The sequence below is a fragment of the Arvicola amphibius genome, chromosome 3, assembly GCF_903992535.2.
Source record: "Arvicola amphibius chromosome 3, mArvAmp1.2, whole genome shotgun sequence".
Lineage (NCBI taxonomy): Eukaryota > Metazoa > Chordata > Mammalia > Rodentia > Cricetidae > Arvicola > Arvicola amphibius.
In genome coordinates this window covers 26,821,010-26,842,644 of record NC_052049.1, presented here as the reverse complement: position 1 = coordinate 26,842,644, position 21,635 = coordinate 26,821,010, and the positions used below count along the sequence as shown (strand labels likewise).

General features: G+C 39.0%; 1 protein-coding gene across 1 annotated transcript in view; it reads left to right on the top strand.

Annotated features, from left to right (window-relative positions):
* The window catches only part of Fyb1 (FYN binding protein 1), a 125,185-nt gene extending 104,837 nt beyond the window's left edge, over nucleotides 1-20,348 (top strand). Inside the window, exons 10-19 of the mRNA XM_042054675.1 lie at nucleotides 1,410-1,432; nucleotides 2,924-2,993; nucleotides 3,944-4,081; nucleotides 5,762-5,787; nucleotides 7,799-7,865; nucleotides 10,625-10,724; nucleotides 11,434-11,596; nucleotides 16,751-16,784; nucleotides 18,795-18,826; nucleotides 20,221-20,348. Coding sequence (XP_041910609.1) covers nucleotides 1,410-1,432; nucleotides 2,924-2,993; nucleotides 3,944-4,081; nucleotides 5,762-5,787; nucleotides 7,799-7,865; nucleotides 10,625-10,724; nucleotides 11,434-11,596; nucleotides 16,751-16,784; nucleotides 18,795-18,826; nucleotides 20,221-20,348 — 781 coding nt within the window. The remainder of the gene's footprint in view (nucleotides 1-1,409; nucleotides 1,433-2,923; nucleotides 2,994-3,943; nucleotides 4,082-5,761; nucleotides 5,788-7,798; nucleotides 7,866-10,624; nucleotides 10,725-11,433; nucleotides 11,597-16,750; nucleotides 16,785-18,794; nucleotides 18,827-20,220) is intronic.
* Nucleotides 20,349-21,635: the final 1,287 nt, after the last annotated feature.

The window sequence follows — 21,635 nt, the reverse complement described above, 5'->3', positions numbered from 1 at the left end:
GCCATTTCCTCCTACAAAAATAAGCACACTTTCGTAGAGCAGAGGAATAGAAAAAGAACATCCCGTTTAGAGCAGGAAACAAAGGCCATCTTTTCCCTCATGCCCATTATTCGTTTCTCATGACTAGACTGAAATACTTGAGATCTTGGACTTATAAAGAGAAAAGATTTATGGATCGCGTGTTCTGTAAGTTCTAGTAGGAGATCAAACCAAGTGCATACACTACATACGAATGTAGATAAATTCATGCTATCAGTGAAATGAGCAAATGGTAGCTCTGCTCCTAGCACAAGACGTTCTCGAGGCACTGGATATGAGACTCTCCAGGAGGAAACACATTCACCAGGAACATCAGCCACCCAGAATGCACTTGATTCTAAGTGTTGCCTCATGCGTGGATGGGGCAGGGAAAACAGAAATGAAGATGAACAAAAGCACAGAAGGTGCATCAACTTCTCCACAAATCAACTTCTAGAGTGTGGTGCACCAAGCCTTTCTACAAAGTTCCCTTGACAACAGTATGCTTTTATTTCTAAGTTAACCAAAGATATGCATCAGGCTAATTCCTCCCACTAGCCTGTACAAGGAATGTAAAGATTGGTACTATTATATGGTTGTCCTGTATGTTGATAACGTCAAACTTACTGCTGTTGCTGGCACTTTACCCAAAGATCAAAACGGGGTTGGGGTTGTAGCTAGGTTCAAAAGCTAAGCCCTTGGAGTCCTGAATTCTTTCCTGCAAGATGGTAGAACTGGACAAATGAACAATGTCTAGGTTTTCCCAGTGCCCACGCTTGGCTCTCACACGACTCACACAGGAGATACGGGGCAGAACACATAACACTAGACGCTAAACAGAAAAGGTTCTATTAGGGAAATAAGGGTTTTTTTTTTAAAAAAAAAAAAAAGGTGATCTGGAATTAGAGAAGTAGGGGACACATCTTATAAAAGTTCCATCAAGGTCACAGCTTAAAAGTTTTTTCATAAAATAAGATATAATGATACTAGATTAAGAGTTAGATACTGTGCTTCTAAGATGCTGAAGAGAGTTGAATTAAAGGCAATAATAATTGTCCTAATTGACTCCTAAAATAACACACAGTAGTTTTTAAAGTAATTTTAAATTTAATGTGTAATTACTGAAAATTGCTTCTTGGGAAGTTTATTAAAAGCATGCGGCATAATTGCTGTGAACTATAGTAGCCTAACCCATTGGTTCTTGCTGGTTGTGTATTGGCTATATTATATTGCCTTGTCAGGATGCATCTACTGCAATGAAAGTCCTTGCTCTTCAAAGGTTTCATCCAAATTTTTGAAAGAATGTTAACATATACAGTCATCTCAGTTTTGAATTTCTCTTCTTGAAAACTGAATAATTCATACATTTATTATTTCTGCTTTGTTCTCAGCCACAGTCAGAGCGGAAGCGGAGGTGAGATGAAAGCTTTCTATGTTTGCAGTCTTGAACATGTTTGAGTATGCTCATGCAAACACACTATTTGGCTAACAGTAAGAGGGATCTTTTATATTCCTATACATAAAGGATTTTAAATACGGTTTTATTGCTCTATATCCATTGTACATGGTACTGATTTCTATAAAAGATTTTTGTGCAAGTATATAATGAATTTATCATATTTTCCCAACCTTCACCTTTCCTCCTCTTTCTCTCTCCACCCCTTGGTCACCTTTGTTCCCCTAGACAGTTTCTCTTCTGCTTTCTTGTCATACACACATATATGATCTTATGTAGCTATATAAAACCTAAGAACCAGAAATGAAAGAACTAGTGGGATTTTTTTAAGATGTGTTTGTTTGTTTGTTTGTTTATTATGTATGCAGTGTTCTGTCTGTATGTATGCCTGCAGGCCAGAAGAGGGCACCAGATCTCATTATGGATGGTTGTGAGCCACCATGTAGTTGCTGGGAAATGAACTCAGGACCTCTGGAAGGGCAGCCAGTGCTCTTAACCCCTGAGCCATCTCTCCAGACCGAATTAGTGGGATTTTAATGTGGAAAAAGGATTGGCTAGGAGTTTACAAGCCAGATTCCAGCCCTGGTCACCAAGTGGCTGTGAGGCAGTCACTTCTGTCTTCCAGGTTTGCCATTGATCCTAGCGTGACTCCACTCCCAGTGTACCTGGGAAAGTCTTGGTTTCTACAGACTGTGTCTGAGCACAGAATAAATAACGCCCCTTGCTTCCAGAACTCTCCCTGTCTAGATGGCAGACTGTATAGCTACCTTGGTGATGCCAGCTAAAGACACAGGCAGCAAAATCAAAAGTTCAAATTCTCACACCGAAAGTTATATTTCAAGGTCATTTTCCTGCACGTAGAAGGTTGCCAACAAATATGCGTTGATATAACAAAGTTCCAAAGAACAAAGCATAACAAATGAAACAAGAAAGGGGTCTGGTCTGCTATATATGTATTAAAATGTGACCTCTCTTTTCGGAGTTTCAGTTACTCTTAGTGTTTGTAGAGTCACCGTTGATTCCACTGATCTTTACCAGCGATAAAGATCAGTCCTTTTCTCAACATCTGCTCACTGTTAGCTGAATTTTCCTTCCTGACTCCTCGCTTCTCTTTTTTTCATGAACCTGACTTCCTCTTCTGTTTTATAGATTCTCCTTTTAATTCTCACACATTCGTTTTACATAAACTCCAGAGTACCCATCATCATCACTCATTTCATTGTTATGGCTTTGGCCTTAAAATGTTTTTAAAATAATCTATAAAGCAACTGAATTATCAGCTACCCATGTGATGCTGGGAAATCTTAAAGTTTTCTACTTAAACAGATAATATGAAAGCATCCTGCATTCTGCATTCAAATAGGGGAGAATTAGCATCAAAACCAGAGTGACCTATAGTTGACCAAACTGCAAAATTGACAAAAGGTTTCCTCCCTCACCCCAATGAAGGTATGTTCCCACCACCACCACCAGATGATGACATTTATGATGGGATAGAAGAGGAAGACGCTAATGATGGGTAAGAATAATCCCTGAACTGCCTTTTTCCTTGCAAAATGTTACATCTAGGAAAATCTAGCTTTCATTCCCAGATAGGATTAAGTAGTAGAAATTATTGCTTTTAGTCAGTCCTAAAATTGATAGTAAGAGTACATCAAGAATGATAATTGTATCACACTGTAAATAAAATGGTAAATTGGAGAAAAATCTCAATTATGAAGCAAAAGATGAAATGAAAAGAGGGCAAATGTTTTTAAAACATTTTCTAATCACTTACCTATTAATCAATAATTTACTTTTACAACCATCTCTGGAGTTCGTCAGTTACATGCCTAGAATGTTTTCTGCATAATAACATAACTATAGCACGAATGTCAGGGCTCACACCTGTAATTCCAGCACTCTAGTGGTTTAGACAGAAGGATCACTTCAACCCAGAAGTTCAAGGCCAGTCTGAGCTGGTCAATAAACCTCAGACTAACCTGGGCTTCAGGGTGAGATCCTGTTGCAAGTAAATCGAGACCATTTGCTATCTATGGTATTGAATAGCTAATCCTTTGCTTAATATTAATTATCTTTATTTTGTAATAACAATTTAAAAAATCATTAGTTAAGTTTTCTTTCCATTTTAAAATAGAGTATTTAAGGTGTAGTAATTATTTTACTTTTATCACAAGTAATATCAAGTAGACATTTTAAACTTAATTCTAACTGACTTGACCTAGCTTTACGTTTTAGGAACCTAGGTAAATCTTACTGGATAAGTAAAAAATAAATAAATAAATAAATAAGCAGCCTGATGAAAGAAATATTCAATCACCAGAATTTATACTTAGCAGCACCATATTATTGGCTACAGTGACCTACTTCCTGGTCAGCATAGTGTAATTATTTAAACTCTGAATGTCCACACAATGTCTTCGTGGTCTGCTGACTATCACATTCTGCTCGATGCCTGATGCTCCAAAGATCCATGCTGCAGGGTGAAGAGAAGACTAGCCCGTGGTCCTGGGGGATTTTGAAGATGTTAAAGGGAAAAGAGGACAGGAAGAAAAGTGTCCGAGAGAAACCTAAAGTCTCTGAGTCAGACAGTAATGAAGGTTCATCGTAAGAGTCAACTGACCGCCTTCAGTGCACAATAACTACACTAATACCGGTTTAATTGAATGCTACTAATATTCTATAACCAATAAGCACATCCCGATGCACTTGCACCACTTTACTGTAATTTTCCATTAATTATCTTACATTCATCCAGTAGTGTGTATTAATTACACGAGAGGACCCCGGTTATGCTGAAATTATCATGTAATTTTAAGATATACTTTACTCTCCCTGCAGATTTGCACAAAAACACACACACACACACACACACATGCACACACTCATACATACTCAAGCACACACAGTCATTCATGAACATGCATGCTACTTAGGATTTCTCCCACCTGTATGACTCCATCTAAAACTTTACTATTGCAGCCTACTTTTTACATTATACTGACTACTTTGAAAACCCATTATTTCTAGTAAAAGTTAATTTGTTAAAATATAGGGCATAATTTAGAATTTTTCTCTGAATATAATATTGAAAATTTTATAACTGTTCTACAATAGTAATTTATTATCTTAATGATATACCTATATAGGCTTATTCTCAGCATTTCAATTTTATCTAAATTTATCTAATTTATCTAATACATAAATTTTCTCTCCCCATCCATCTTCAAAACAGCCTCTCAGTATAAATTCCTTGTAGATGAAGGATCCTAACCATGAAGAGCCTTTCTGTTTTGCCTTTTGAAAGTGTTCATCACATTTCACTGAAATCCTTTTGAGTTGTTTCCACACCCGCATTCCTAATTTTATCTGTTTTGGTAGAGCACCAGAATAGCAGTCGGTAAACGGTACACTTGTGATTCTGAGAGCACATAGCAAGAAGTCTCTTGAGCAACGTTGCTCAAATATGGCCTTTACCTGGGGTAAAGGAAGAGTTATTTTCCATCCTCTCTTCACATTTCCAAACTCTGAGTTGAGGTTATTTGCGTGAATATTCTCATCTTCTACTTTAACTGGTTATTTCTGTGCTATACATGAATCTTTTGGAAGTATGTATGTGTGTGTGTGTCAATGCATGTTTGTGTATGTGTGTGTGAGTGTGCGTGTGTGTGTGTAGCTGTCATACTTCAGGAAATAATAAAAACAACAAATGTCTTTTCCTGCTACAACTAAACACCACCTAATCTTGGTTCCCTCCCACTCCTCTCCACAGCTCTCACTGCCTGGTTGAAGTATACATTCCTTTCTTGTTCATCATTGTCCAGTCTGATGTAGATCTGTGCATACCAGAGCAATGAGGTCACATGCCAATGACTGCTGTGGATTTTGACTCTATAATTTCAGTCCTCAATTCAAAGAAACACTCTGGGCCAGACCTAGGGACAGCATGAGGCTACGAAATACTGAGTCCATTTAACATACTCTGGTGTGAAAATATGCCCCAACTTAGGGCAAATCTGAAATATTGGTCTAGTGACTGGGTAACATACACTGATTGTTTATGTTCTGGACGATTTTTGAACAATTACTTCAAAACTAGTCTCGGTAAATGTCAAATTGATGGCTAGAGACTGGTGGGAAATGAAGGATGAGAAAGGTATGGTGCTCACCAGATTAACCGTTTGCACCTCTGGAATACTGACTCTCAGACTTGTCTCACATGGAAAGGGATTAATTCCAAGGTTCATGTTACTTTGATTTTAACTGTACTCTCATTTTTTTTTTCAGTTTCCCTTCTCCTCCTAAACAACTGGGTACGTAATAAAACCTGTGTGTTTTACAAATTATTTCTTGCACCTGAGATAGTGAAGCATTGAAGGTCATCAAACATGGAATGGACCTGCCTTAAGTACTGACTGCAAATGATAAATAGGTCACATTGCATACGCAATTTCACCCTGGATGATTCCAATGACCCAATAATAGAATAACAGACTCAAAAAAATAAACACATAAAAAATAAAAAGATTCACCTATCAGATACTTCGCATTGTTGTGATAAAAACACCCAATATTTCTCCCAGAAGCAGTATGGCTGGGCCTGTCATAGCAGTAGAACATCCCTTGGTATCAACGTCTGTATTAGGTACAACAATGCACCTTGGTGAAGGCAAGGAGGCACGAGCAGAAAAACTGAGGGCTCGCACCTTGAGCCTCAAGTAACAGCAGAGAGTGACTGGCAATGGTGCGTATCTTTTCAACTCTCAAAGCCACCTCCAGTGACAAATATCACCACGGCCATACCTGCAAAGCCTGCCCAAACAACAGCACAAACTGGGGACCAATTATTCAAATGCCTCTCAGACCATAAGGTACATCTCGTTCACACCAGCACAGATGGCTTCAAAGTATTGATCTGAAAGCCACTGAGGCATAGAGATAAGAGGCAAGTGATGGACACCAGTGTCAGCTGAGCCCACCCCAATAATCCATGCTGAGCATACACAGTTCCTGCTTGAAAGTGTGTAGAAACGTGCAAAAGCCACACAACCAGACCCTTTCGAACAGTCTCCCTTTAACTCTTTGGGGGAAAAGGGTAACAATGTCTTCGTTGTACAATTTCAATCATCTGCTGGGACAGACCTTTTCAAGATTTTTTTTTAAGTTTCTCTGAATAAAATAAAATGTCTCCAAAAATATTGAAAGGCTTTTTCAAGAGTTTACCAACTTAAATTCATATTCTTTTTTTTTCTTTTCTTTTTTTTTTTTTTTTTTTTTTTTGGTTTTTCGAGACAGGGTTTCTCTGCAGCTTTTTTTAGAGCCTGTCCTGGAACTAGCTCTTGTAGACCAGGCTGGCCTCGAACTCACAGAGAGCCGCCTGCCTCTGCCTCCCAAGTGCTGGGATTAAAGGCGTGCGCCACCACCGCCCGGCTCATCTTCTTTTAAGACTACTGCTGGTGGTGGCACACACCTTTAATCCAAGCACTTGGGAGGCAGAGGCAGATGAATCTCGATGAGTTCAAGGCCAGCCTGGTCTACAGAGTGAGCTCCCAGGACAGCCAGGGCTACACAGTGAAACCCTGTTTTGAGAAATGAGAGAGCGAGGAGGAGGGGATGTCAAGCTGGTGACATGCCTCAGTTGGTAGCACTATTTGATCTCCAGCGCTTCGTAAGCCAGGAATTGGGGCCATTCTCATCCAGCCCACCATAGCAGTCATGGCAACTTTTCTATCGGTGTTGTTTCTCGTCACTTGATTTATATTATCTGTAGAAATAAGATTTTTCCTTTGAAGGCAGTACAATCATACTATCACTGTCAGGCGATAAATTAATATGGAACAAATCATTAAAAGAAGATGGTGAATGATCAATGACACACCCAGATTGGGGGGAGACTGACGCAGAGCTATACAGATAGGATCCGTGACGTAAAAATGTCTGCCTACTTTCGGCTGCCAGTGGCCAAGAGGGTCGACTTCTTTGGCCACAGTTTTTAAGTCTCGCCAGTCATCCATTGATTAGACCTGTAGGATTTTATAGCCACAACACTATTCTAGGGTTGTTGGTTTTTCCCCTCAAATAATAATAGTTGTTTCATATTCACTGGTTTCTATTGTTGCTTTGTTCACTTATTGATTGTAAGATAAGAACGCCCCCCTTCCTTCCTATGAGAAGCAGACAATGCCCTTAATGGAAATGCATACAGTCCCTGAGAAACCTCTCGCTATCTAGGAAGCAGCCTTTGGATTTTAATAACATAATTGAATGTTCACATCAAAATTTAAATTAGCGACACTTCAATATTTGGTATCTGTCTCTTATTAGATGTGGGAGAAGAAGTTTACGACGATGTGGATGCCTCCGACTTCCCTGCTCCACCTGCGGAGATGAGGTCATTAAAACGTTTTGGTTACCATGAAATGTTGACGCGGGGACTACTCAACAATATTGGACTGGAGTAAAACTCCAGCGCGGTGTGTGTGTGTGTGCCATGTGCGGTCATGTGGTCTCTGCTCCCCTTTGCTCAAGCTCTGCTTATTTCTGAGCACAGCTCTCAGCTCAGAGCTAGGTCTGTTAGCAAGTTCTCCTTAGCCCCCCCTCCTCTACCCTTCCCCATCCTTTCTCGGGACCTCAGACACTGGTTCTGCCCCCTGTTCCCTGACTAATCTCTGCTGGTTGCTGGTGACTCACTACTGTCTGTATTCCCTAATTTACTGGGAATGTATACTTGAGATTCTGTTCACAGTAATTTCATGATTCATCTTCTCTCTTGTTTTTACCCCTTTCTCCAACATTTTTTCCTTGAATGTACTTCCTTTCTATCTCAGCCCTCATCATTCTTCTTCCCTGTCCCTCCACCAATGGTTTCCTTTGTGAAAAATTACAGAATTTGTTGCTTAAAAGAACTTTCATGTATGTCCTTTGGGAGTCTCAAAAGTTTTGTGCAATGTTTTTTAAGTAAACAGTGATCACTAACTTCAGTTTATCTGAGGTCTGCATTTAACGTTAAGGTTAAAAGCATATGGAAAGTACTTAATATCAGCCCAAAAGGAGGGCGCTTTGAAAATTTTTCTGAGGTAGAAGATAATGTACTAAAATGCTTGCTCATTTTTTAATAGCTGTGTGAAATGACCTGTGTGCAAAAGCTAGGGAACTCCAACAGTGCCCTCAAGAAAGAGATGAATGAAAAAAAAATGGTATACTTGATTAGTTAAAGGGCAAAACTTACATTAATAATTTGAGTCACGCCTGCTGAGCTGTACTTAAGAATGCATGAGAGAACGGCAAGTATTTAGTCTCACCACGTTAAGCCAGTTTTACTAAACTAGAAACAGCATCAAGATCAAAGAAACCGAAGGCAAAATATGCCACTGGTCACAAAGGAAAATCAAGTTCTGCAGGCAAAACAAACAACACAGATGAAAGAAGGCCTGCCTCCCCTTAGCTGTCTGTGACAGGGAAATCTGCCCTCAGTAAATTGTTCATCTTAATATTCCTCACCACCAGTACATTGTGCCTGACTCTGATGGATTTCAATACATTTTTCTATCTTATATTACTCTGGAAACATCCCCCACATTCCATGAGCTATCTAGCTCTCCGGGAACCCAGAATCCTATCCTGGCCCTTTTCTTGGAGGAAAACAAACTCCAACTGATTAAACTTGATCAAAGATGACTTTTTTCCTACCCGTTGCTTATTTTCAGAAATTAAAACAATTCTATATTTTAAACACAGTATTCTATTTTGGAACAAGTTATTTTCAAAAATAGCTTATGGAGCATTTTCAGCATTCATTCATGCCCTGATCATCCAGATCTAATCTAGGCCAGCAATTTCAAAAGTGCCCAGATCATGAAAGGCAATAGATGCAAGACCCGAGGTAGAATGGTCCTCCTTCTTTTCACAGTGAACAAGATAAATGCTTAAAAGGAAAGAAAAAAAATGAACCAAACATTTTAAAGAAGCCACAAGCAAATCTTTTCTAAATAATCAAAATGAAAATATCAGTGTCAAATTTCCACTATTCACAAATATTCTAGTACTTAAAAAAAAAAAAACCCTCCCTTCTACAGGCAGCCGCACTTCTTCCTACTCTGCCTTGAAATTTTAGTTCCCAGTGAGCAATTTAATGAAGTCTCCAAGATAAAGCTCGACAATAGACTATATATTAGTTAGTATCTTTAAGATGCTCCCTCGTGACCAGCACTTCCTGTCTTCGGCACTGCCTCCATTTATTTCTGTAATATTTCTCTGCCGGGAATCAAGTTGAGGGTGTGCTATGTGAATGCTCCCCCAATGAACTCCATCTCCTCTCTTATAGCTCCATTTTAATCAGATGTGAAAATACTAAGTTAGATACATTTTGTAAGCCATAAAAACTCAGCTCTTTAAAAAAGCATTTTGATCTTTTTTAGTAACATTATCTCTGCCATTCAGCTTTCTACAAAGAACTGGAAAATGCACGGGGCTCAAGTACAGGTTTAATCACACGAAACTGTGGTATGAAGCTCTATTTCACCTTATTCAGTTTTATGATGGGTTCAATATGACCGTTCACTTACAGCTTAGGTCATGTGTATTATTTAATTATGGACCCCTTCTACATGTCAGAAACCTGTAATTGATTATAACAATCAGTTCTAAATTAAAAACAACATTGAACAAAAATTTATTATTATATGATGGGAATGGTGGCACATGCCTTTAATCCCAGCACTTGGAAGGCAGAGGCAGATGGCAGATGGATCTCCGTGAGTTTGAGGCCAGCTTGGTCTACATAACGAGTTCCAGTGTATATTGTAAGTCCTTGTCACAAGAAAAAAAAAAAAAAAAAAAAAAAAAAAGGAGAAGAAAAACAAAAAACAAAAAACAAACCATTGAAAATTTTAATGTTAAGAATTAAGTCTCAGGCTGGGTGGTGGTGGCACATACCTTTAATCCCAACATTTGGGAGGCAGAGACAGGTGGACCTCTATGAGTTCAAGATCAGTCTAGTCTACAGGGGAATTTCCAGGACAGCCAAGGCTACACAGAGAAACCCTGTCTCTAAAAACAAAACAAAAAAAAAAAGAGAGAATTAAGTCTCTACTATGATCTATTATTTTCTGTTTCTCAAAGTGTTGGTTTATGTATGTTCTGTTACCATAGTCAAGGAATTAATGTTGGAAAGACAAAAACAGAAGAAAAAGATCCCAAGAAACTAAAAAAACAGGAAAAAGAAGAAAAAGATCTCAGAAAAAAATTTAAGGTATGTATTATTTAATACCATTCAGAGATCAAAGTACTGATGAAAAAAATCCAAAAATTTCAAAATGATAAAATATATTCTTTTTAGAGTATGGTTAACAATACTAGCACTATCTTTCATAACTTTTCTTTGTTTCAAATACGTTGTAAATTTAAATTTATTCCTACAATAAATTAAGCAAGCAAGAATACATGCTAATATTCTCCACTCTGTGATAAACATTTAAATTTAGATGTCCATTGACCTTTGGTAAAGTGATAACCTATAAATTTTTGTTATGTGAAGTTGGTGAGGTTATGAGGTATCTTAGTTGTTGTCTCATGGCTACGATAAAATCCCCAGATAAAAGCATCTTGAAGGACAAGGGGTTTCTTTTGGATCACAGTTCAAGGCTACAGTATGTCATGGAAAAATCACAGAGACAGGAGCTTAATGGGGCTGGTCTCATTGCATCTGCAGTCACAAAGCAGAGAGACACACATGCATGCGTACTAGCGTGTACCTTGTTTTCTCCATTTGATACAGTCCAGCGTCCCCTGACCAGGGACTAGTCCCACTCATAAGTAACATAGTTCTTCCTATATTAATTAACAAACTCAAGATAACCCCCCACAGGCATGTCCAGAACACAAACCTTCTTAATAAATTTGTCAATGAATGAATGACTGTAATAATACATATCAGTAATTTCAATGTTTATTTATTTCAGTATGACGGTGAAATTCGAGTTCTCTATTCAACGAAAGTTGCTTCCTCCATAACTTCTAAAAAGTGGGGAGCTAGAGAGCTGCAGATAAAACCCGGAGAATCGCTTGAAGTGATTCAAAGCACAGACGACACCAAAGTTCTCTGCAGGAACGAAGAAGGCAAATGTAAGTCCCCGCTGAAGCCACACTGTACATCCGACGGTTGGTGGGCTGAAGCGATCGCTCATCTCTACTAACTCGCTTTGTTTTGCGGTTTATGGGTTGTAGGACATATTAAGAAACTGGATATCCTGGTATGCTGAAATCAATAAATTCTCCTTTAATGTCTATAAGAGGCTTTGAGATTATACTAGAATTACATCATTTTCCTCCCTATCTTTCTTGTCTCCAACTTTTCCTTAGTACCCTAGCGGCTCTCATTCAAATTCATGGCCTCTTTGTGTGTGTGTGTGTGTGTGTGTGTGTGGTGTGTGTGTGTGTGTGTGTGTGTGTGTAAATACAATCTGCTCAGTCTGGTTAACGTTGTGTGTGTGCATGTTTTCAGGGCTGACCACTTGGTGTTGGATAACCAATTGGTGTGTTCGTCCCTAGGGAAGATTATTTCTCTGGTCCTCAGCGTTCCCTTGTCCTCTTGTAACAACAGTGAGTAGACCTTGTGAGAGCTACTCAGTGGCAGAATCCAGGCTTGAAATGACAGCAGAAACATTTCACAAGCTTTGGATGCATTCCAATCACGAATTTCATGCAAATTTTCTTTCTCACTAATGTGTGTCTTTGTGATTTCTGAACTCACTGATAGCTGCTTCAGTTCTAGGTACTCTGAAAGTGACACAGTTAAAAGTCAAATAAAGTAAATTTGAAATGAGAAGGTTGGAGAAGGCAGTGAGGAAAGCTTGTTATCCAATGGTCAGCACCTAAATAATCGAGCTCTAATGCTGCTGTGTCATCTGCCAGGTACCAGCCCACCAAGCAGGAAGCAAATTGGGTCTGTATTCAATAGGTTAAACAAAAGATTAAAAACCGATCCTAGAAAGGTGTGAAGGAATTCAGGATGTTGAGCAAGCTAACAGGGAGTTCTGGAAACTGTAGAGAAAAGCCCTTCATAAATAGAACAAATGGTTAAATATTGGCAGAAACTTGAACCAGTGGGTACTCAAGTCATTAGAGAGGGAGGGGCACTAAGAGTATTAGAGACTGACTTTCAGATTATTATCCCAGAATGATTGAATTGGTGTGCCTATTTAATTTTATTTTTTGACTTTCTAAACTTCCTGCTTTTCATAATATTTATGAAATCCCTTTCTTGGCTGGTATCCTTGACCATTCTTAATTTTCTTCATGTCTGATCTATTCTCTACACACTCACTAGGACTTGGAATGGTTGCTGTAGAAACGTATCCCTCTCCCTCCTCTCAGTCTTCGCAAATGGCCTTGCAAATGGTATCCATCTTTCCCACATTCTCAGCCAGTCCACTCCTATGTGAGCCAAATGTTTCCAAGAGCCCACACTGTCTTTAGGATAGTATATACTAAACGCCCTTCGTGATCCAACCTCACAGACAGCAACTGCAGTTTGCTGTCTAGCAGGGGCATCCAAAAGTAAAGGACATGTTTGTCATTCCCTGAATAAATTATGCTGGTTCATCCCACTGTGCTACTTTCTTTGACTTGGAATGCATAACTGTCCATTAAAAACAACTCAGTGACCATCTTAAATTGGAAGTATCCTTACTCCTTACTCCCAGCTACCCGAGCAGGCTGCGTCTCTCCCCAGCTGCACTGCTTTGACTTCTGAGTGGTTTGTTTCATGAATTTGCTGCTCTTCTTAGGCTTCGAGCTCACGCAGAAGCTCAAGGAAGTGTTCTTGATGTTGGATTGTCAGCACTGATATAGTGTTTCAAACTTGGAGTGGGGCTGGGTAGATTCAAAGGAACGCTCTAGATGTCTAGTGCACCAACCAGATAAAAGTCCTACATAAACACTCACATAAATGTCTGCTGAATAGTTTGACTGGTTAGTAGACAGTTTTCAGGCTTGGCCTGATAAGCACTGTTGGTTTGTGAATCATTAAGGACTCTAAATCTGTTCCTTCCTTATTTTTACATCTTCTCCTGACCAGCAATGGTGTTTTGCAGTTCTGCACCAGCATGACTAATATTTTCCTCCCTCTCTGTTCTTCTTCAAGCTACCACAGAAAAGAACGCGACCTAAGGTTTATAGCGAGCAAACAAGAGGTTAAAGCACAAAGGACAATCTCTTTGTCGCTATGTAGAGCAAAGGCCTCAAGTGTAGACATTATTAATTCAGTCGGGTCCCACCCAGAGACACTCGGCAAGTGTGAACTGTGTAGGCAGTGACATCTTAAATATATATATATATATATATTTCTGGCACATTCTCAAAAGTTTAAAATTGCTAGCTAATATTTGCATACGTTCTACAATCTGATGCTCATGAGCTGAGAGTTTTCCCACCTCCTGTCACTGGAGAAAACTTCCTACAAAAAAAGAAAGAAAAAAAACTGAGGCATGAAAAAGGAGTTATTTGGGCTATAATGTTCTGTTTCCTTTAGGCATCAGAGAAAGAGATTTCTGAGAGCTGGACACTGTCAAGAAAGCTAGTTAATAATTTTTTGCTTTGTTTTTTTTTTTTTAACAAAACATGCTCATTGCAAAAAATTTATTCAGAAACTTCAAAAGTCAGTCTGGACCAGCTGTGTTAGCACACACCTAAAATCCCAATATTTGGGAGACTGACTGAGGAACAGCACTTGAAACCAGGAGTTCAAGGACAGCCTGGGCAATGTAGTGAAAACTCACCTCAAAAGTAGTAAAAATTAAATTGAATGAATGAATGAATAAAATGTTTCAAGTCATTATGGTAGAAAGACTCAGAAACAATACAGAGAGGAGAGAAAGAGAGAGAGAGAGAGAGAGAGAGAGAGAGAGAGAGAGAGAGAGAGAGAGAGAGAGAGAGAGGAGAAAGATTAGTTCTTGTGAAAACCAAAATAATAAATTCACTTGCCTGAGCAAGTCCACACAATATGATTATATGTTTTTAACTGTGGGAGGCCAAATTCAGCAGCTTAACTTTATTTTCTGCAAATACAACACATGCAGTAAACAGGCAATAGATGCTATTTCAATTAAGGAAAAATTAAAAACTACAAAAGCAAGTTAATTTCTATTTTTTCAAGGCTATTATCTATGTCCTTGGAAATTCCATATGTCTAATGTCCTCTCACAGGTGGGTTGTTAGTCCTGGGACACAGCTAGCCCATGGCAAGCCAACATTTTAGGAGGAAACGGACTGGCACATATGGGGGATGGATGTTACATTCCTAACTATTGTACCCCACCACATATCCCAAGACATTTGTTCCAGCCACTGTGCTCTGCTCTGTGAGCAGGAGTCTTCCAAATAACAACTTTATGTGTCATGTGAGAATCCTGGGCACATCAGCTTCCTAATAATGCAAGGCTAAACATAGAGACAGTTCTACACCATAACCATGACTTTGTTTTGTTTTGCGGGTTCTTTTGTATTTTCTATGAATATCTCATATTGGTAAGTGAACATGAACCATGTGAACAATGAGAACATTTTCTTCCTGTATAAAAAAAAAAGAATTTCTGGGAACTATACTGCCAAGATTACATGGCAATCCATGGGAAGTCACTTTTTGACTCTATCATGAGCCATCCTTGAATAGAATACAGTCTTAGCACTTGAAAGTGCTAGACAGCAAGGCCTATGTGACGTTAAAAGTCAGTGATCCTGTAAAAACACCATGTAAGTGGTTTTATAGTTAGTGAGCCCTACACCATCACATGACCAAAGAACTAAAATAGGGTGGGACAGCCTCATCCCACATGTAACCACTTACATTTTCCTAAACATTCAGTCATTGATACCTCCCTTCCTCCCCTCACATATGCACAGCGAAAAAGAGACAGAGAGAGGGAGAGAGAAAAAACCAGAATTAAACAATAGTATCTGCAAAGGAATCATAACAGAAGATAAAGATGTTATGTAGAACTCCTGAGCAAGGGAGATATAAGGTGGAATATGCCAAGAGTTTGAAAGTATAAGAGAATATAGCTTTTATGAGTTAATTAACTCATAAAGGTGACATAATTAAGCTGTGTATTATTAATTATTAACTTTGACTATGTAAGGGACTGTTAGTAGTGGTTTGACCAGGTCTGCGAGTTTTTTTTTTATCATAATTGTGCTTTAAATTGAAAGTAATTTAATTGAAAAGTGAATTACCTAAAAGCATCAGCAAATAATAATCTTAATCATCAAAAAGGAGGTTAAATCATCTTTAGTTTTCATTTCACAAACTTTATTTCTCATAATATTCCTGGGGATCTTTTTAATGAAGACATTAATATTAGAAGAAGGTCTAGTCTATATCAACAGGTCATAACTTGGTGTGTATACTGCTAAGGCCTGGCAACCTGAGTTCAATCCCTGCAACTCACATAGAAGAGGACAGATTTCTGCCAGTCATCTTCTGACCTCAAAATGATTATATTAAACAAAGTAAACCCAATTCAGAAAGACAAATGCCACATGTTTTCTCTCATATGTAGAACCGATATCTAAATGTGTATGTGGGAGGGAGGCCTAGGAAAAGAAAGGAGGGGAAAGGGGGACCTTGGAGGAAGGAAAAGGGTAATGGAATTCGTGTGGCCAGAAAACAGAAGGGAGACTCTTTGGAAGAAGGGAGGAAATCATCAAGAGAAGGGCAGGAGACACAAGGAAGGCAGCCAGAGAAGGAAACAAATTAGACAAAAATGTAAGGCTTTATGTGTGAAAATACCATAGTGACGTTACCTTTTTGCTGTCTTTAAAAAATTAATAAAAAGAAAAACGTAGGTTAGGGGAGAAATCAGTGATAGATGGTAAGAGGAGGGGAAATAATTGTGGGTAATGCGGGCATAACCGTGATCAAATTACCCTCTGAGCATGTTCTATATAGATATAATTATTCAATATATTATCTTCTTAAAGATTTTAAAAAATCTGTCTGTGTGGCTGTGTCATGAGTGGGTACCTGAAGAGTCCAGAATAGGGCATAAGATCCCCTGGAACTGGAGTTATGGGCAGTTATGAGTTATTTGATGTGATTCTGGGCATCAAATTGTGTGCTGTGGATAAGAAGGGGCCCTTAATATCTGAGTCCTCTCTCCAGTCCCTTGGTATTCTATCTTATTATAATTATTCCCTTGTATGTCAACTTTTGGAACTAGACATTAAATAACTTTCAAAGCTCTATCTGGAATTAAATACATTTTCTCTTTCCCTTTATAGATGGCTATGTTCTTCGGAGTTACCTGGTGGACAAGTAAGGCCATCATTTTCTTCTATTATTACTGTACTTGTTAAGAGAATCTTCCGTTTTCCTTAAGGAGTCATTTCCAGAATGGCATGGATTGAGCAATGTATTATATTTGTTTCAATATAGTAGTACCAATAACAACGCTGAATATGCTCATCTGAGTTAGGAAGGAAGTCTGGCTCACTCATGGTGAATAGTCTTATATACTCATTGAGCTGTCTGTTCAGCAAACCCTGAAGACACACAGGGAAAACACTACTTTTTCTACTAATTGTTTGCATCTTGTTTATTAATTATTATAGTATTAGAACAGAACTAGAGTCAAATGGTGTGTGTCGTAGGTACTAATATCATCAGTTAATAGCTCATGGTTTAGCTCCTAACTGAAGATTTTTCTATACTCACATACTCTTATGTTGCCTTATTGACAGCATGCCCCCTCAAAAGAGATAGCAATCAGTGACTCTTGTATTCTTATGAATAAGACCTTTTCACCGTCTGTCACAGCCTGGTACTTGTAAGCCCTTGGATTCCTCTAAAACACTTTAAGATTCTGCAGCAAGACACCCAGAGCAGAAAATTAACCCCACTATATTTGTAAAAACTGACATAATGAAAGAATCAAGGATTCACAACCCGTTTGCCATAAGCAGCAGGACAGCCATGTGAATAGGCCATTGCATATTAAGAGTTCTGCCAGCGGACCAATAGAGAACAGACAGGGAAATGGCCCTAACATCTGTGTTTTCTTCAGCATATTGTATTACAGTGGTGGGCACAGGATATCTGAGAGGCTTTGTTCTAAGAAAGATGCAGATTTTCTGGGAAGAATGTGTCACAGCTAGGAGCACATCTTCATCTGTGATAATTGCAGGATGGTTAAAAGAAAACGGAGAAAGGACACTCAGTGACTATTGACTCACTACCTGTTAAAATGCATACATCAATAAACATTTGTGGAATAAACAGCAGAAAAATCTGTCCTCTGCATTCACATCAGATTTCCACTAGCCAAATGCTCCTTCTGCCTCAGAGACAGGATCCAAACAGAAGACATAGGGAGCTCACAGCATCTGCCCCAGGAGGCAGAAACAAGGGACCTGCTGCTGATGCTCTGATAAAGCCCAGAGATAGGGCAGGAACCAAGAGCATGTTCACCCTAAGTGATGCAGCTTCCTCACAGCTCTGAAGCCGGGCACTGCATCCTCCATTTCAAGATTATGGTCATAATTATAATATATTATTATATTGTTTATCAATCCCTCATTAGATTATGCACCCTTACAATCAAAGCTTACATCTGACTCATAGTTGTCTCCCAGCATATAAGAACAACTCAGTGTTTGTTAATGAAATATTTCATAAAGCTGCAGGGCTAAGCAAAACCTGAAAGCGTATAAAAGTAGCCAAAATTACTGCAGTGGATGTGATCTTCACAATAAGTAGTATAAGAAAATTCTATGATTATATATTCCATAGTTAGTATTTAAATACTTTAAACTTGATATTTATGCACCATAACCAGAAACACGTGAAAACAATATAGCCATTTTCCATGCCAAATATATTGCATTCATTTAAAGTTTGAAACATTTGAAACTCAAGTAAAGGTATAGATCTAGTAATAGTAACTGTCTAAATTCATTGTACTTTTGGACTGAGGCTCCTGGATGCGGGTTTCACCTTGGCAGTTCAGTTTGTTTAGTTCTGTACCCAGTTCTTAGGGATTCAGGGGGACTATGCCCGTGGCAGTGCTCAAAGTAGGGTACGATCTGTGCTCTCCAAACATGTGTCTATTATTCCGTTTGTAGAATGAAATAGAAGTCAATAAAGCCAGGAAAAGAAGAGCTAGAGATTGATGTAAAAATCTTTGTCCACTTACATGTGCACATCATAGCCTTGCTTTACCTCTCGTGGTTCTGATATACGGCAATCCTATTACTGCTAGCTTCTAAATAGTAATGTTGGGAAGATATTCTCTACACAATAAAAACTGTGGTTTTTCTGTGTTTGCAGTGATGGAGAGATCTATGATGACATTGCTGACGGTAAGTCTTGCTTGCGCAGCTCCCACCACGGTAACCGAGAAAACAGCTTGCTGACTTAGAGCCCTCAGATATGATCAGAGTTTAAGTTCCTTTAAAATGTGAGGAAAAGTAATGGTCTAGTGTCGCAGAGAGAGGGTGGTTCATCTTCACACACGGTTAGGAAATTAAGTCAAAATAAAAGCGTATATATTCTCCAGAATGAGAAGTATAAGACAGCCATGGCTGGTGTGTGTGTATGTGAATGTGTGTGCTTGTGTGTGTGTGTGTGAGTTTGCTTGTGTGTGTGTGTGTGTGTGTGTGTGAGAGAGAGAGAGAGAGAGAGAGAGAGAGAGAGAGAGAGAGAGAGAGAGAGTGTGTGTGTGTGTTTTGTTTCGTTTTGTTTTGTTTTGTTTTGTTTGAGAAAAGGTCTCACTACATAGCTTCTGCTGGCCTGGAAGTTGCTCTCTAGACCAGGCTGGCTTTGAACTCACAGAGCTCCACCAGCCTCTGCTTCTTGACTGCTGGGATAAAGGTGTTTGCCAAAATACCTGGCATCATCCAGGGTTTTATTGTTGTCATTTTTTTTTTTTACATCAGTTCTGGCATCAAACCTATTCCCGTAACTTGCAAGCAAATGCTTTTCTGATAATCACCTCCCAGCTCTGACCTTTTAGTCTTTAGCTTAAGAAACTTGTCAGTGCTTAACTAATCTCATTTCCAAAAAGGGATGTGTTGCCAGAATAATTAATCTTCAGTCTCATTTGATAAAGAATAAATCTGTCTAGGAATGTTGTTGAAACAGGGCTGTCAATGAAGGTGTCTTAGTTAGGGTTTCTATTGCTGTCGTCATGAAACACCATGACCAAAAGCAAGTTGGGGAAAAAGGGGTTTATTAGGCTTACACTTCCACATCATAATTCATGATTAAAGGAAGTCAGGACAGGAACTCAAGCAAGACAGAAGCCTGCAGACAGAAGCTGATGCAGAGGCCATGGAGGGGTGCTGCCTACCGATTTGCACCCAATAGCTTACTCAGCCTGCTTTCTTGTAGAACCCAGGATGACCAGCCCAGGGATGGCACCACCCACAATAGGCTGGGCCTGCTCCCTACAATCGCTAATTAAGAAAATGTTCTGCAGGCTTGCCTGCAATCTTATGGAGGAGGTTTGTCAACTGAGGCTCCCTCCTCTGTGTTGACTCTAGCTTGTGTCAAATTGACATAAACTAGCCAGTACAGAAGGTGAAATATATCACATATATATCGCATCTTGCTTAACTAGTTTTGTCTTCTTAATATAAAATAAGTTTTACTTTTTTCTAAATTTTAATTTAGGAGAGATTGAATTTTCCAGATTTCTAACTTTAAACTCTTAGGGCATGTTGTATATAATCTGTATTTAAATTTTTGTGGCCAGATGTGGTGATGCATAGCCAGCACTTTGGGATATGGAAGCAGGAGGCTCAGGAGCTGAAAGTCCTGTTTAAGGACCTATTGAGTTCTAGAGCCGCTGGGCTTCATGAAGACTTGTTTCCAAAACCTTAATAGGGAGCAAGAAGAATGAATGACTCAGTAGGTGAAGCTTCTATTGCAGTCATGAGGACCTGAGTCTGCTGGCTAGAACACACATGAAAATGACAGGCACAATGACAAGTGCTTGTAATCCCAGTCCTGGAGAGGTAGAAACAGGAAGACAGTCCCTGGGGCTCCCTCTGATTAGTGGCACTGGAACCAACAAGAGACCCCGTCTCAGAGAAAGCACATGGTTCCTGAGGATGTTGCTAGAGATTGTCCTCCATCCTTCACAAACACGTGCATATGTACCTGCACACACACACGAACACATACACACACACACACACACACACACACAAACATATAAAAATACTGAGTGAATGAATTAAAGTTTTCTTTTCTTTTCTTTCAGGTTGCATCTATGACAATGACTAGCACTCGGGTCTGTTCATTCTGCTGTGACCAACATGAATTTTAATTGGAATGTTCTTGGGTATCATAGAAAAAAATGAATGTACAAAATGAAATTTCAATCTCTTTATAAAAATTTGAAATTTTAAACTCAGAAAATGAACTCTTTACTATTTCAGAAGATTGGCAGTGAGATATAAGAATTTATCTCCTTTCTTTTCAATTTTCAATTTCTTTTGTGCAGGGGGCTCTTACTTTGCAGTTCAGGCCATCTTCCGGCCTCAGCCTCCCTAGTGCTTTGACAACAGACATGAGCCACCACATCTGGCTTAAGGATCCCATTTTACTTCAGGTATGCTTATGAAGGCACTATTTTTTAGACAACCATTAGAGACTCTTCCCCTGCCCTAACCCTTTTCAAAGAAATAAAATAAAAGAAAGAAAGCCATCCCAGAGGAAGAAGAAAGAAGACTATACAGCAGGGATTCTTATTTTTAATCCCACAAGAAGACAACCTATTGCTCGCGCTGCCCTTCCAGCGCTTGTTCAAATTACCTACCCAGAAAAGGCGGAGCTAGCTCCTCTAGTTTCTGAAAGACAACATAGCAGTGATACATTAGTCTCGAAGTGTTCCCTCTCTGTTCCCTGGGAAGTCAAGTCAATCATTCACTAAGCATGCTTTACATTCTGTATGCACATCTAAGAGTAACCTGTAAAAGAGTCTAAAGGAAGTCTTCTTTTGTAGATTCATGGTTGAATCCTGGACTCTGTTTAGATACCATTGTTAACTAGAAAAATGGAGGGAGACAGTTGTGAACACTGTGAGAAAGAACCTTGATGCTCACTCTCCTTTTACTGTAGCTCCTTACTGTGAGGCCTCTAGGAGATGTTTTGTGTTTTGTGGTC